Here is a 17,585-nt window from a genome sequence, read left to right as displayed (position 1 = left end):
AAATGTATTCACCCTAAGGCCATCCACGATGTAGATGAGTTTGTTTCTTCATCTGAACAGATTTAGAGAAATACAAAACAGTTCTAAAAAAGCATTTTGGACTATTTGGACTCTCATTCTGACGGCACCCTCTCGCTGCAAAGGATCCCTTGGTGAGCAATTGATGTAATGCTACATTTCTCCAAATGTGTTCCAATGAAGAAGTCATCTACAAATTTGAGCACATTTTCATTTTGGGGTTAACTAAGACTAACAAAAAGAGATTCTGAGATTGAATAGATGTGTGCAACAGGAGACATGAGATCTTCTGTGGCATTTTGTCTATGTTTACGATAAGCAGATGCCCACCCACAATGACTAGACATAAAGAGCAGATGAAACAGAGAGAACAACACACTGACTGTTCAGCACGACAGGGCATTTTAAGGGCACTAGGACAAGTACATACTCTGAATACCATGTGCTGGGACACATCAACACATGAAGGTATTAGTAAGTTTATGTACAAAGCATAACACTGTGCTGGGTCAGTCAGTTCTCGGATGCCTGCACATTTTTGTGCATTCTTTTAGGCTTGTTAATAAGGCTGTCAATTGATAACAATTTCAGCAATTTGATAATACAACATGCTGATTATTGTCTAGGTTGCTTCCTAATCTAGTTGTCTAATAAATCTGGCAAATGTTTTGACAAAATGCTTTTGTTTGTCTTTTGGATAAATTTACATTAATCAAATTACTCACAATTAGGAAAAAGCCACCAAAAGAAGATAATTACATTGCATTGTGTCAGATAAGTAAATCAAGATGTTTTAACTTTAAACTGTCGCTTCTGGCCAAAATACTAGTCCTCTATCAATAATATTACTTCACCAGTAAAAAAGTTGTATGGTCTGAATCAGGAGATCAAACACTGTTTACAAGCCAAAACAGTCCAAAACAGTTCTAAACGAATCTGTTTGTTGATTTTCATGTGAGAGCACAACAGGAGATGGAGTTTTCACTGCAGGAAGCGTAATTGTGTATTATGACTTGTATTTTGCCCAGAAGTAAATATTTAAAATCAAAACGTTTTGGAGTCGTGTGGATTACTTTTGGATTACTGTGATGTTTTTATCAGTTCTTTGGACTTTCATTCTGACGGCATCCATTCAGTACAGAGGATCCACTGGTGGGCAAGTGATCCAAATCGGTTCTCATGAAGAACCTCAACCTCTACAGTACATCTTTGCTAGTTTTGATTTAACTATACCTTTTATAGACAAAAACTGTATTATTGAATGGCAATCTGATCTACAGTCCACATTTATCTATTGGACAATCAAATTTGTCCAAGATACAGTTGAGGTCAAAAGTTTAAATTCCCCTTTCAGAATCATTAAACATGTTAATTATTTTACAAAATGCATGTTATTGTTTATTTAGTACTGACCTGAGTAAGATATTTCACATAAAATGTTTACATATAGTCCAGAAGAGAAAATAATAGTTGAATTTATAAAACTGACCCCATTCAAAAGTTTACATCCCCTTTATTCTTAATACTGTATTCTTACCTGAAGGATCCACAGCTGTATTTTGTTTATGTTTAGTGATATCTGTTTGTGAGTCCCTTGTTTGTCCTGAACGGTTATACTACCTGCTGTTCTTCAGAAAAATCCTTTGGCATTTCACCATTTTTGCATATTTGAAACCTTTCCAACAATGACTGTATGATTTTGAGATCCATCTTTTCACACTGAGGACAACTGAGGGACTCATATGCAACTATTACAGAAGGTTCAGATGCTCACTGATGCTCCAGAAGGAAAAACAATCCATTAAGAGCCGGGGGGTGAAAACTTCTGAACAGAATGGAGATGTGTACATTTTTCTTATTTTGCCTAAATATCATATTTTTTTCTTTTAGTACTGCCATTCAGACAGAAGATACTTACATGTTTCCCAGAAGACAAAATAAGTGAAATTTACCCTGATCTTCAAATTCCAAAAGTTTTCACCCCCCGGCTCTTAATGCATTATGTTTCCTTCTGGAGCATCAGTGAGTGTTTCAACCTTCTATAACAGTTGCATATGAGTCCCTAAGTTGTTCTCAGTGTGAAAAGATGGATCTCAAAACCATACAGTCATTGTTGGAAAGGGTTCAAATACACAAAAAAGCTGAAAAGTAAGAACACAGCATTAAGAGTCTTTTGAACCGGATCATTTTTATAAATTCAACTATTATTTTCTCTTATGGACTACATGTAAACATCTTTTATGTGAAATATCTTATTCAGGTCAGTACTAAATAAACAATAACATGCATTTTATATGATCCCTCTTATTTTGGTAAAATAATTAACATTTTTAATGATTCTGAAAGGGGGATGCAAACTTTTGACCTTAACTGTATAGGGGCGAATAACATCTTCCATCTTCACTAAATGAACAAATTAAAATGACAGCACTACTTTTTAGTCCAAAATAACTACATCAAAGCCTACAGACATACTCTATTGCACACAGGCAGAAAACAAGCCGTATTTGGTTCTCTTAACATGCTAGACAAACAACCTCTTACTGTCTAAGTGAACAACTTTTGGCCAGAATAAGCTACAAGAGAGATAACACATTATGTTTAGTTAATGGTTTGGGTAAACAAAATTACCGATTGTGTCCAGGCAACATGTGATACCAACAACAAAATTGCTAGAACGTGAGTACAGTGTGTCCAAGAAATGCTTGCACAATCACCAAAAAAACAGCACCTGTAACACATCTATAAATCAGTACTTGATATGAGCATTTAATGTGTGGATCCCTCCATCTTCACCCAATTTGAGTTAAATCAGAACAGCAGCTGTAAATGACTAAGTGCTGAGGAATATAAGACATAGTTTCCAACAATCCCTGATCACTGATACTGCTGTAAGAGCACAGAGGGTTTGGAATCAGTTTATTGTTAAGTCTCCAGACTTACTGCGAATCTGTGAGATAATGAGAACCGTAAGTCTGTGATCTCTCTGATAGAGTTCAGAGCATAAACAATGACGCTGACGAAACAACAATGACGTCTAATATGCATTAGAGTAGAACACGGGAAAACACTGGAAAAAAAGGCCTAATATAATAAAACCACCAATCTAAATTGCATGTTTCATATTTAAACGCTGAGAGTACTTGTTCCAAGGCAGATATCATATTAAAAACACATGCATTATGCATGCTGCCATTGTGTTTAAGAAACTTTGTAAGGTGACCAAAAATGACATGATATTCCCTAAAACAAGTGTTTTCTGTCAATATGAGAACCCTAAAGACAAGCAGTGCTTGTAGATTTCCACACTTTTAATGAACAGATTAACTATAAACATGAACAGAACAAGTTTCTCTATTCTTACGTAAATGCTGCGCTGAATTGAATGTGACATTCTACATCAGAATGTTTTCATAAATGATTTAGCTAAAATCTGTTGAGCTTGTGTTTCATAATTGAAGTTTATCAATGTGTTTATAAAATGATGGCTCAACATCTTAGTATGTTCTAATGTCCAGATGAGATATATTATATGTATAAATATACAGAGAAGTCAATTTAATGCTTTTTTGAATCTCTAAAACAGAATCAGGCGAAATGGAGAAAAAAAAACAATTTGAATGGCCAAAATTGGAGAAAGATTTGTAGAACAAGATCATGTATTTACAGAATCTACCAGCAAGGGCAAATCCCTTGATCCCTTGGTAATACTTCCCATCCATTCATCCCATTTCAAGGTGAAGTAAAGCACATTTTCAGAGAGACTGAAAGAGAGCAGACAGAGGAGGACTCACCAAGGTAGGGGATGCAGGGCACCATCTTGAGGGAGCGGATGTACTCTCTCATCCTGGCGTAGTTCTCCTCTTTGGACGTCAGGTAGTCCAGCTTCTCAAATGTGGCCTTGTCCTTCCGACTTATCAGCTGAGGAAAAACAGGAAAGTTAAGGCTAGTTTTTCATCTGAAACACTGTCTCAAAACAGGCCATGTTGAGAAGATACTTTAAAACCCAGATATGATCTACACAGAATCAACCCAACATGGAAATGCTGCTACATTGAACACCAATCATTCACTCTTTGCGTGTTTCTGACATACATACTTACTAACATGATTGTTCTCAGCTAAAAATAAGAATATTTTACCATGTTTAAATCAATTTTGCAGAATATTTCAACCAAAAATCAGCACAAATATAAAGTCTGCAGTTTCCATTATATGCATTTTTAAATTACACTGTAACACATAATTTTCTCAAAGTTGTAAATTAAAAAATTGGACTGTGTTTTATATTCTACGGCAAAATTCCATGTTTGATTCAATGTTACTTGAAATTTCTTTTTAATTATCTTTGAAATTTAACAACCATTTCTGAGTGAAAACTGTTTCAAAATAAATTTGACACCTTTTTTGTCCAGCATAGATCAACAGCCAATCAATTTTTAATAAGTATTGACTTTCTGTATCGTATGACTTTTGAAGGCTCAGCTGAAGCACAGGTGTCACATGGACTTCTTTTAAAGGTCTATTTTGGAGCTTGACACCATGGTTTGCTAGGTTTTTACAACAAAACCCGCCCATTTGCTACTCAAAACTAGCCCAAAACTAGCCCAATCGCGTTCTGAGGTGGGGTCATCTGTTAAAAATCACCTTCTGGGATAAAATAAAGTTTTTTTGTCAAGGTTCCCCTTGTAAATTCGCATTTCAGGGGCTAAATATAATGTTATAGGGTTCAGTCCAAAACATCAAAAACAACCTGCGGCAACAGAGTTAAAGTAGCCAAAAAACGCAGACTTGGCAACACTGCTTGACACTCATTTACATTCATTAAATGGAAATGTGGAAATGGAAAAGTGACTGCAGGTTACCAAAGATTTAACCTTCCTTTTTTGATAAAAATCTGGACAGTTTTTGTTGCAAGTCATTGCTTTCCATGCAATTCACCAAAAATCAGCACTGAAAAACACCAAAGAATAATGCAACAGCAACAACAAAAAAAAAACTCTTTTGTAGGTTGACAGAGCTTAAAAATATAAAACATGTAACAAATGTCCTCATTTCTGTTGTGTTTTTTAAGTCATAAATACTTCTTGTGACTATTTGTACACTGAGTTGAGAATAAACACAACTAACTACAATTAATATCTAACATTATTTGTACATGCCAGCATTTATTGCTACATGTATTTACCTTTTCTGGTTCTCAAACCCTTGCAAGGGTAAAACGGGTTTCTCACTCTTTTCAGTACTACTGAGGTCCAACAAACTATCAACCAAAAAAAAATCCTCTCAGAGATTTCTTTCTGACAAATGAAGACAAGTCTTCAGTTTCAATCAAAGTATACTTTGAGTTTTAAGATTAATAAGCTCTCATGCAATTCATATATTATGTCTGGCAGGCTACAATAAAAAGTTCATTTTTTTTTTACCAGACTCTTTGTTGTTTGTCAAAGCACTGATTCCTGGCAAACCGCACAATCTGACCTCGAACATAATCAAAGGAAGCAAAATTTGTAGTCTTTCCAAAACAAATTTGCGTTGAAACTTTGCATGCACCTTCATACATGAAAAACTCATAAAATTCAAGAAACAAATAGTTCAACCAGCGTTTCAAGTGGTTTAAAAAAAAATCAAATACAGGTTGATTGGACCCTAAAACCCATTTCCAGTGAATAAGTACAGCTGGTGGAACATAAAGAGGGACCTTCTCAACACGCCAAGCAAATGCAAACAAACCCGAGTGAATGAACAACTTGCAGAGGAAATCATCAGACCAACTGTTTTCTGACGCTTCTTTTAGACTTCACAGCTGTTAGCGCTCATGCCGGGGTTTGACCTGCACTACACACTCTGAAAACACACATGCATATCGTTTTTGTAGGTTGAAACCCTTAAAATCTGTAGTATAGTCAATTACTTGTATGCTAAATCTATGTGAAACTGTCTCGAAGACAAAGCTGCTATTCAGCAACCATTTTGGTTCAAAGTTCAAACTCTACACAAGCTTGTGAACGCAAACATGTTTCTTTTGGAGATTAATTAAATGACAATGACAAACATGTAATTTTTCCACTCTGCACGTGCTACAATATCCAAAGGTTCAGAGAAGGAAATGAAAACTAAACCATTGCAAAAATCCAAACATTCTGGCTTGCTTCTCCCAATTGGTTTAATAGTTTACACTGTATTTCTGCCCACCCAGCTTGTTTCAAAATACAACCGAAAACTTCAAAGCCAAAGCGGGCACATGGTGCTCAAAACTCAAGAGACACTCGCGTGTCCATACATGTGCCTCATTAATAATGAGTCCGGCCGGTCACGCCATGAGCTCATGGAAGCTGCGATCTCATTGGTTTACGAGGCTCGGGGGGACAATGCTAAACGCTTGTACATTTGCAGTGGTAAATACCTCATGATGGGAAGAAAGAGACACATTTGAAATTCCACTGACTACTGCAGAAAACTGCGGGGAAAACACAGAGCTGTGAAGCACTTGGGCTCAAGACGTTGACAAGGAAACATCAAGGCGCTGGTCAAGGTACTCAATCAAACAACAGCTGTACAAACGCACAAATTGAAAAAAAAAATATATATATATACTAACACATATGCTAAAGGAGAAAGGTGTTCAAAAGTGACTTCAAAAAAAGTCTGTTATGTTTAACAAGAATGCATTTATTTGTTCAAAAATACAGTAAAATGGCAAAATATTATTATAATTTAAAATAGCTGTTTTCTGTTTGAATATGTTTTAAAATATAATTTATTCCTGTGATGCAAAGCTGAATTTTCAGCATCATTACTCCAGTCGTCAGTGTCAGATGATCTGCCAGGAATCATTCTAATATGCTGATTTTCTGCTCTAAAACATTTCTCATGATTATCAGTGTTCAAAAAAATGTGCTACTTATGTTTTTATGGAAACCATCAGGATTCCAGGACTCTTTGATGAACTTAAAGTTGAAAATCACAGCATTTATTTGAAATAGAAATCTTTTGTAACATTATAAATGCCTTTACTGTCACTTTTGATCAATTTAATGCATTCTTGCTGAATAAAACATACATAAATCTTTAAATAAATTCATTAATTTTACTGACCCTCCATTCAAAAATGTACTGTCAGTACGATTTATTTATTATCTCATTTCAGTAGTGTACATGCATTAAAAAGTGTACAAAAAGTGCCTTCTAAAAGAATACAATAAAGTGACTGAATTTTATTTTCATTTAATTTTACGGATGTTTGACACATGCAGATTTAAATGTTTAAGGCTGACTAGAGAAATGCAATTATTTTTTACACTTTTACATCCAAGCAGGCAATTACTTTTATGCATTTAGCAGACACTTTCATCTTACTTTGCATTCAAGGTTTACATGTTATCAGTTCCTGAATTTCCTTGGAATCAAACCCATGATCTTGAAGTTTCTAAAGCCATGATTTTACTGTGTGAGCTACAGGATCTCAGACCCTGTTTACACTTGTGCGTTTTCGTTTTAAAACGGCATTTTCAGAAACGATCTCCGTCTACACTACACAACCCGAAAACGCATGTCACATGACGATTCAAGCAGGTACAACCATAGATAAGTATAGGTAGATTCCCTATGCCGGACGCGTCTACGTTCTTGGAGCGGTCGAATGACGCACCCCTGGAGTTTTCAAACCAAAATGGGATCTGCAGCATTTTCAAAAGTCTCTGTTTTCGAGGGTCGAAAACGCCGGAGTAGTGTAAACGACAGGCGTAACCGTAGCAAAAGTTATGCGTTTTAAAACGAAAACGCACTAGTGTAAACGCAGCCTCATCCTTACATTTTCAGAAAAAACAAAAAAACAAAAAAAACAATGAGTTGGTTTGTTCTAATAATCGTTATACACTCCAAAAAATGCTGGGTTATTTATTTTTTTTTAACCCAAATGCTAGGTTCAGCCAGATGGGTCATTTTATTGGGTTGTTTTAAATATTTTTACCCAGGTGCTGGGTTGTTTTTTTTAACCTAAATGCTGGGTTGAGCCTGTCTCCGGCGAAACAACCCAGCTGCTGAGTTACAGTCAGAGCGTGGGCTTATTTGAGACCTCTACAGGAGAGACCAGTTCTCAGCGCTGCCAATTTGATGCACTTCTTCAGCTAAATAAAGGTTTGTATACATTTTATTTCATTTCTTTACAGGACAAGACGTCAGTCAGCTGCATCAGCAGCGGTCTCTTTGGCATGATGGAAACGCCTTTTGCATTGCATAAAATAAATGGATTTTATTCGTTATAGTATTGAGTTTAAATTTAATTTGATGTTAAAATATGTTCTCTAATGTCATACTGTTTGTTTATAGGCAGGTTTTGGAGTCTGTCACGATATCTTTCAGGTATTAGTGAAACGAGAGGCTGCGGCCTGCAACTCGCCGGCGCAAGAACGAACGCTATTTTGGTAAAAAGTGATTACAGAGAATGGCGGAATACACTAAATTTAAAATGCATGTCTTAAATGCTTGTTAAACAAGTGTATGTAATATTGTGAACTATGTATTCACCCAAATTCAATTTGTCTTGTATTTTGTCCATGTGTTCTTGCTTAATAATAAATGTTCATCTTTTGTTCATCTCTAGTAATTCCGTGTGTGTTTTTATAAGTTCCAGTCCATTTTAAGCCTGCAATATAATAATTTGTAAACAACAGTTGAGTTAAATAAAACAACCCAGCATGTTTGGTAAAAACATTCAACCCAACCAGCTGGGTCAAAATAACCCAGCATGTGTTCTGTTCAATGTTTACCCAGCGCTGAGTTGCCAAATAACTCAAGTTTGGTTGTTTCAAACCCAGCATGTTTTAGAGTGTAGTAATAGGTATGCAAAGGCAACAAGTGTAAGTACTGTAATAGAAAATAAAGTCATCACATGGTAGCTGGAAATGTCAACTACATGGATATGCTGGAAAAGGCGCACAGTGGGAATGGTGGAAAAAACTATTGCACAGGAGGAAATTTCCTTCACTTGTTCAGACAGCGCAGACAGCCTGCTGATATTTCACTCCACACAGACACAACCCTTTTTCCCAACATGCAAGCTGACAAATATCCTTTTAGTGGCTGGATAGGAACATTTTTATGGTGGGATTTCAGACTAAGCTAGATGGACGTCAGATATCAAAGCTAAAGCAACTCGAGTAATTCAACTCACTCAGTACGGAAACTTAGAGTGAACCGTTAATGTGGAATACGGAATGGGACATGAGGAACGGGATATGGATTTGGGTCAGTCAGCATCTTGGTGTTATAGTTGGCAGCGGGATAAGAAGTTTAGGAAAAAACAGTGTCATGTTTCACGTTTGTGGTGAGCAGATCTGATTGAGATGGAAAATGTGATGGATGAACCTGCGTGAGGCGGGGAAGGGACGGTGTATGATTTCCTCTGTGAATACGGATGGATTGCAATGGAAGAGGAAGCGGTTGAGACCTATAGGAAACACGGGTGTGTACACACACACTAGGCCTCACTGTCTGATATGCTTACATGAACTATGAACATACTGGGAAGAGACACACAAATGATTTCAACACATGTAACCACAAACGAAAAGAGCAGAAACAATGACAAATGATTTAATTTCTGATTTGGAAGTTGGAACAGCATGATTGACTGTGAGAGCTGCAGTTACAGCTAAAACACTACTGTGAAGACAATGCAATAACAATAAACAATGTGACCTAAAATATTTTAATGTAATGAGCTATTATTTTATCTATAATATCTAATTGAATATCAGATGAAATCAACATTTGGGCTAAAATCAGCCAGTAGAACTTTTATCTCAGAAAATGGGTCAAAATAAAATTTTCATTTCAAAATTAAAAAGAATACTGTACATCTAAATACATTAATAAATTAATGAATAAAAATATTATATATTATTAAATATTATATTATATTACATTACATTACATTACATCATATTATTAATATAATATAATATAATATAATTAATGGTGTCAAAATTAGCACTTTAACGCAGGCGATTTTTATTTTTTAATTTTTTTATTTTAAGGCAGTAAAATTTTTTAACGCAATTACAGCAGGGGCGGGGGTAGGTTTGGCCACCCCACCCACAACCACTAAAGAATTGCGTTTATTTAGACGCAGAATGTAATAACGAGCACATCAAACGAGAGACTTTTCAGACACTCACTCCAACGTCGCCAGGCGCAAATCACACGAGTGCGAAAACGGTACCAGTGACGACCCGAGCTTCAGTAGAACATCAGTGAACTGTGGTCAGATCAGATGTTGTCAGTTCATATGTCAGTAAAGACGAATCTTACTAAAGTACTAAAGTCACAGCAGCCAAAATATCATAATAACCAAGAACAAGAACAAAATTTAAAAAAGAGGAAATCAATAACTTCTGTAGTTTTAAGCTTTATCTTTTATTTAATTTATATATATATACACACACACAATAAATATATAGTATATTGTAAAAATTACAAATATACTGTAAAATAAAAGCTAAAAGATGAATGTGTGATAATATATATATATATATATATATATATATATATATATTTTTTTTTTTTTTTTTTTTCCCATAAGTTATAAAGGTAATATTTGTTCTTGAATTATTCACCCTCAAATAATTTCCATAAAAATGTTGGAAATCATACGAATGTGTAAATAAAGTAAACCTGGCACACAATGCATTACCAAATGTGCGTTAAACTTACAGCACATTCAGATATGGTCTAATCTCTGCTTGATAATCCTCAGATGTTTTTGGGCTGAAATAAGACTGGAACATTTCTTGACAGGCTTCGTGAGATTTACCAACATTCTTCGGCTCATCCAAATATCAGGATATTAAAAGCAATTGAGAATGACTTGTAAAAATTAGCATGCGCTTTTATTTAATGGGCTAGAACAAATGGTTTATGTCATTACATGCCTCACAGATGCCTGTTCCCACCGTAATCATTAGCGTTTAACGCAAGGAAGAACTGACATGAGGAATCCTGGCAGAAAAGTTTGTTCCACCATCGCACATGAAAGCGGACACGCCAGAGATCAATGGAAACACTTGTCAGATGGATTAATAGCCAGTGTAACATCTCAATGCAACAAAAAAGACTTCTGACATCTGAATCAAGCTTTGAATGCCTGTCAATTAAAAAGCCAAAGCGCTTTCACGTCCAAGAAAACATCTCTCCAAATATAAGATCAGATAGCAGAATAGCTTTCTGCCCGGAAACAAAGCTTGTGCAAAATTCAGTGCTAAATAATTAGTTCCTGTAAAGCGTGGATTTGAATTGAACTACAGTAGTTAAATTGAACATTGCAGGACTGGAATCTGAAATTTGAATTTTGAATTAGAATGTTGGAAAGTGGAATTTAAGGATTTGAATTTTTAAATCTGATGATGATGTTGACACTAAGGTCATTTATAAACGTGGTTGAGCGACGTTAAAAGCTGATGTAAATTACTCTACACCTTTGTTTACATCTATGTGTTGCTAGGCAACCACTTTGTTGCAACCACAACACAACAGTTTCTGAGGAACTACATTGTTTGGTGGAAAATAATGTCTCTATTAATATCATTAGACTTTATTTGCTCAGTTTTATTTTGTGAAACCTTACTATTGTTTAAGTACACACTCTAAAATTCCAGGAGTGACCACTGCACTTAAATACAGGAGTGAATCCCTTAAAAATTATAGTGTCAACTGTGTCAACTATCTTGCACATTTAGCTATTTTTAACCAACGTAATATTACAGCGACCAAAGACTCGTTATATTCAGCAATTTTAACTAAATCGCAATCAACAGAACCATATAGCGTTTTGTTTATGTTTTGAAAGGTGCTTTGTAAAGCGAGCTCTTAAAGGGTTGCCATGTCCACTTATTATAAGCAATGCCTTATTAAGCATTTCCGGGCCTTTTGTTTAGGCTAAGCTAATAAAGTCATCTAGTTTATGGAGTTAATTAAGTAAACTGGTGTTGGTCATGATATTTTGGTATGTGGCTCATTTCCAAGGTGACACGTTTGGGTTTATTATGGGCTTTATTTTATATCTTATAGCATACTCTGGCAACACGAACAAGTTCTTGCACCACACATACAGAAAAGCCACAACTCTGATATCCACTTAGATACGTCATTTTTGAATGGTATGTTTACAGAACTGTATTAAGCACTAAAAGGTGAACTGACAATCGAGTTTGGCTGCAATGTTTATGTGGCCATTGTGTGGCCATATAAAGAGTATGAGTGGACTGTCAGTATGGAGAAGGCCTTACTGCCCAGTCTGACCACCTGACATCTGGCCGACAGGAAGTCCAGCTGCTCAGGGAGCAGTTCAGGACATCAGCATGTTGTGTGTCAAACTATAGAGCTGAATGCCAAGCTGTTGTCCACAAACAAACCGCATTCTCACAGATGTGTCCAGATGAGAGAGAGCAGTGCAGGATGAAGACTGACATCATCATTATGACACTGCTCTTAAATCATGTTTGTTACTTTCTGCATATGTTTTCATTCACAATTGAATAGAGACAGCCTTTTAAATAACATTTGAGTTCCTGAATTTGAATTTAATATAACTAGAAGCAGAACTGCAATTTAAATATGAAATAGACAGTAGAATAAAAAGAAATTAAGGCTACGTTTACATGCCAATGATGTAGTCAAAAACAAAAAAGTTTTTCCCTTACATTGTTAAAAAGATTTACATACAACAACGTTTTCAAAACGATTCACAAGTTGCAGGTTTATATCATGTCATTTTGAAAAAAAGACAGAATTGTAAGATATAAACTCAGAATTTTAAGATAAAAAGTCACAATTACCTTTTTTTTTTTTTTTTTTTTAATGAAAAATCACTGGACAAATGAAAAGAAACGTCACAAGTCCTGCTCTGCTGTCGCGCTGCATGGTTTTGTTACACTTTTAGAGAATTTGGGGCCAGTTTTACTAAACAGGTAAGAGCACAATTCCATAAAAGCACCGATGGGAGGGGGAACCTCTGCATGTGATTTACTAACAACGCACACATTAAAGAACACAGATGCAGCTAGATCATGTCCACAATGACCAATGCAATCTACCAGGAGCAGTGCAAATTACTGCCTGCTTTAAGACATGCTTTTTTTTGGCGTTAAATAATGGTGCAAATACCAGTAATTTGACGAGCGGTGTGTTATATGCATCTACCGAATTTTGTGAAGCATAGCTTGAGAGGCGCTTTGTTGAAATTTTATAGGTGGTGCTATCAAGCCATTTTGTCACACCTACTTCTGAAACCAACATCAGATGTAAATTTTCACCCCTTTGCCGTGTGTGCAAAGTTTCATGAGTTTGAGCGTGCTTAGGCCCTTGAAAATGCGATTCATTTTGGAGAAGAAGAATCTGAGCAATTCCAATAGGGTCCTCACACCACCGATGCTTGGGCCCTAATAACAGGCTTCCTGTTGGGTTTCGAACTTCGTACTGGGGCACTTTTTTGTAGATATTTATGTTACATGTGTCTACCAAATTTCGTACGTGTATGAAACATAGCTCGAGGGGCACTTTGTTGAAATTTTATAGGTGGCGCTATCGAGCCATTTTCCCCACACCCACATCTGAAACCACATCTGATGTAAATTTTCACCACTTCTGGCATGTGTGCAAAGTTTCATGAGTTTTCAAGCATGTTTAGGCCCTCAAAACTGTGTCCACGCCTTTTCAGTGCTAATTCTTCACTGCACGTTTTTAGTCATTCCTGACAGCACTATTTTAATGCCAAAAGACAGTTTGTGCTGGCGCAAGCTGTTAGTAAAACTGTCCCTGTGTGGGAAGGGGAAGGCTATCCATATCCCTGGTTGCAACCAAAGTCCCTCTTGAGAAAACTCTGCTCACTCAACAGCCAATTTATTTTGAAAGCAGGGCATTTTATGCATTACACTTTCTTCTATTCATAGTATACAAGTTCACCGTCTAGGCATTTCTAAAGTTTTTGCTGCAGCCCTACCCACAAGTATTGTATAATGCATGTTGCTCTACCAACAAAGTAACTTTGCAGATCGCCCACCTGTCAGTCAGGATATCATTGGCGCTTATGGGGTGAACCGTTCTGATCAAAACCCAAGAAGATTCAACCACAAGCGTGGGACAATCTGTATCTGCGAGAGAGATTTTCTTGTATGCAAAAACAATAAATAAAAAAATAATGTCTACAGAACTCTAACCTTCCCCATCAATGAAGCCTGTAATGCAGCTAACAGAGTTTCTTCTGTGGTAAAAGTCAGAGTTCATCTAAATTCATCTAAATCACGGCTTTGGGAAACAGTCTTGCTAGCAGTAGTACTGGGCTTTAGGGTGTTGAAAGCGGATATACCATGTTTCAGGTGGTTTCAGCATGCCTAACATCGAATATTAGCCAGTATTTTCTCAATCTGCGATTTAAATCAATTTTCACAGTGCCAGCTGTTGAAAAGCTCTTGAGCGACAGGCTAATCCTACAGGAGAACACTGGATAATCTTTCTTCTGCATTTGACATTACTGTTTTAAACAACAGTATGGATTGAAATGACCCTTTTGCAACAAAGCCACTGAAAAAGCTCCTGTAACGGGCTGACAGAACAGGAAAATGTGTGCAGGACCTGGCAAAGCATCTGGAGGTCTCTGGCTGAGAGAGCAGGTGCAAGGAAGGACGGTTGCTGGTAACTGGGGGATAAAACAAGCGCTACTGGTCCCTCAGGACTAATTAGACCTCGGCTGCTTTCAATACAGTACAGTCAAATCATATCCAGCTCATACCTGCAGATGGGCTATAAAGTTTGTTAGCTAACCATGTAATACTTTCCTGTTTTCTCCAGTAATGCTTGCCAAAATTCAATATTCACCATCGTGGATTGTTGAGATATCACTCATGTAACACACATGACATGAGACGAGTTACAAGCCAGTTTGATACGTGCCGTTAGTGTTCAAATCACTGATTATAAACCAAACCAAACATGATAATGAGCTAAATAGCTAAAGTATAGGGCTGTCAATCAGGTTTATTATTGTTAACTACAACTAAAACTATTCAAATATATTTTTGTTCATTAAAACGATAATGAAATAAATACATATACAGTGGGTACGGAAAGTATTCAGACCCCCTTAAATTTTTCACTCTTCGTTATATTGCAGCCATTTGCTAAAATCATTTAAGTTCATTTTTTTTTTCCTCATTAATGTACACACAGCACCCCATATTGACAGAAAAACACAGAATTGTTGACATTTTTGCAGATTTTTAAAAAAAAGAAAAACTGAAATATCACATGGTCCTAAGTATTCAGACCCTTTGCTGTGACACTCATATATTTAACTCAAGTGCTGTCCATTTCTTCTGATCATCCTTGAGATGGTTCTACACCTTCATTTGAGTCCAGCTGTGTTTGATTATACTGATTGGATTGGATTAGGAAAGCTACACACCTGTCTATATAAGACCTTACAGCTCACAGTGCATGTCAGAGCAAATGAGAATCATGAGGTCAAAGGAACTGCCTGAAGAGCTCAGAGACAGAATTGTGGCAAGGCACAGATCTGGCCAAGGTTACAAAAAAAAATTCTGCTGCACTTAAGGTTCCTAAGAGCACAGTGGCCTCCAAAATCCTTAAATGGAAGACGTTTGGGACAACCAGAACCCTTCCTAGAGCTGGCTGTCCGGCCAAACTGAGCTATCGGGGGAGAAGAGCCTTGGTGAGAGAGGTGAAGAAGAACCCAAAGATCACTGTGGCTGAGCTCCAGAGATGCAGTCGGGAGATGGGAGTAGGGCTGCACGATTAATCGAATGCGTTTATGAGGCGTGCTTAGTCAGTAAAGCCGGTACTTTGATTAGTAGTAAAGCTCCATCACGTGCGTTCAGCTGGAGCGGCAATTAATACACAGAGCCGTAAATCACTGACAAGCTACGCCAAATCGCACTCATAATCGAATGCGATTCATCTGCGATTATGAGCGCGATTTGGCGTAGCTTGTCAGTGATGAACGCACGTGATGGAGCTTTACTACTAATCAAAGTACCGGCTTTAGTGACTAAGCGCGCCTCATAAACGCATTCGATTAATCGTGCAGCCCTAGATGGGAGAAAGTTGTAGAAAGTCAACCATCACTGCAGCCCTCCACCAGTCGGGGCTTTATAGCAGAGTGGCCCGACGGAAGCCTCTCCTCAGCGCAAGACACATGAAAGCCCGCATGGAGTTTGCTAAAAAAACACCTGAAGGACTCCAAGATGGTGAGAAATAAGATCCTCTGGTCTGATGAGACCAAGATAGAACTTTTTTGGCCTTAATTCTAAGCGGCATGTGTGGAGAAAACCAGGCACTGCTCATCACCTGTCCAATACAGTCCCAACAGTGAAGCATGGTGGTGGCAGCATCATGCTGTGGGGGTGTTTTTCAGCTGCAGGGACAGGACGACTGGTTGCAATCGAGGGAAAGATGAATGCGGCCAAGTACAGGGATATCCTGGACGAAAACCTTCTCCAGAGTGCTCAGGACCTCAGACTGGGCCGAAGGTTTACCTTCCAACAAGACAATGACCCTAAGCACACAGCTAAAATAACAAAGGAGTGGCTTCACAACAACTCTGTGACTGTTCTTGAATGGCCCAGCCAGAGCCATGACTTAAACCCAAGTGAGCATCTCTGGAGAGACCTAAAAATGGCTGTCCACCAACGTTTACCATCCAACCTGACAGAACTGGAGAGGATCTGGGGAATGGCAGAGGATCCCCAAATCCAGGTGTGAAAAACTTGTTGCATCTTTCCCAAAAAGACTCATGGCTGTATTAGATCAAAAGGGTGCTTCTACTAAATACTGAGCAAAGGGTCTGAATACTTAGGACCATGTGATATTTCAGTTTTTCTTTTTTAATAAATCTGCAAAAACGTCAACAATTCTGTGTTTTTCTGTCAACATGGGGTGCTGTGTGTACATTAATGAGGAAAAAAAATGATTTTAATGATTTAAATGATTTAATGATTTTAGCAAATGGCTGCAATATAACAAAGAGTGAAAAATTTAAGGGTGTCTGAATACTTTCCGTACCAACTGTATATTAAATATACAATACCTATTAAACAAACCTTTTCATTCATTGCAATATCTACTAAAACTAATGGAAAATATCAAAAGCACATAACAAAATTACTAAAAATTTAGGGGAAAAAAAGCTTTTTAAATTAAAATTAAATAAAAGCCCATTCAAAATAGTAATAAAAACTACAATAGTATATGCATAATACTAAAATAACACTGTTGTCAGTTGATTAAAATGCAATTAACTGCATAAATGGCAATGTTAAAAGAAATGTTATCTTGGATAAATAACTATAAATAAATAAATCTCTACAGATTCATTTACTAATAAATGGATGCTGTGATATTGCAAAAGAAAATATTATAAAATATTTATATGAAAATAGAACATTATAAGCTGTTACCCATACACTGCCATTTGAAATGTTGGGGTTGGTAAGAATTATAAATGTTTTTGAAAGAAGTCTCTTCTGTTCACCAAGGCTGCATTAATTTAATAA

General features: G+C 36.8%; 1 protein-coding gene across 5 annotated transcripts in view; it reads right to left on the bottom strand.

The window, feature by feature from the left end:
• LOC127165467 (ras-specific guanine nucleotide-releasing factor RalGPS1) overlaps positions 1 to 17,585 on the bottom strand; it is a 159,409-nt gene that overhangs the window by 82,893 nt on the left and 58,931 nt on the right. For all 5 annotated transcript variants that reach the window (XM_051110126.1, XM_051110130.1, XM_051110127.1 and 2 more), the window contains exon 8: positions 3,813 to 3,939. In XM_051110126.1, the coding sequence (XP_050966083.1) occupies positions 3,813 to 3,939 (127 nt within the window). The remainder of the gene's footprint in view (positions 1 to 3,812; positions 3,940 to 17,585) is intronic.

Source organism: Labeo rohita, chromosome 5 (genome assembly GCF_022985175.1).
Source record: "Labeo rohita strain BAU-BD-2019 chromosome 5, IGBB_LRoh.1.0, whole genome shotgun sequence".
NCBI classification, from domain to species: Eukaryota; Metazoa; Chordata; class Actinopteri; order Cypriniformes; family Cyprinidae; genus Labeo; species Labeo rohita.
The sequence above is the reverse complement of the archived record's forward strand: the minus strand, read 5'-3'. Positions and strand labels throughout refer to the sequence as shown.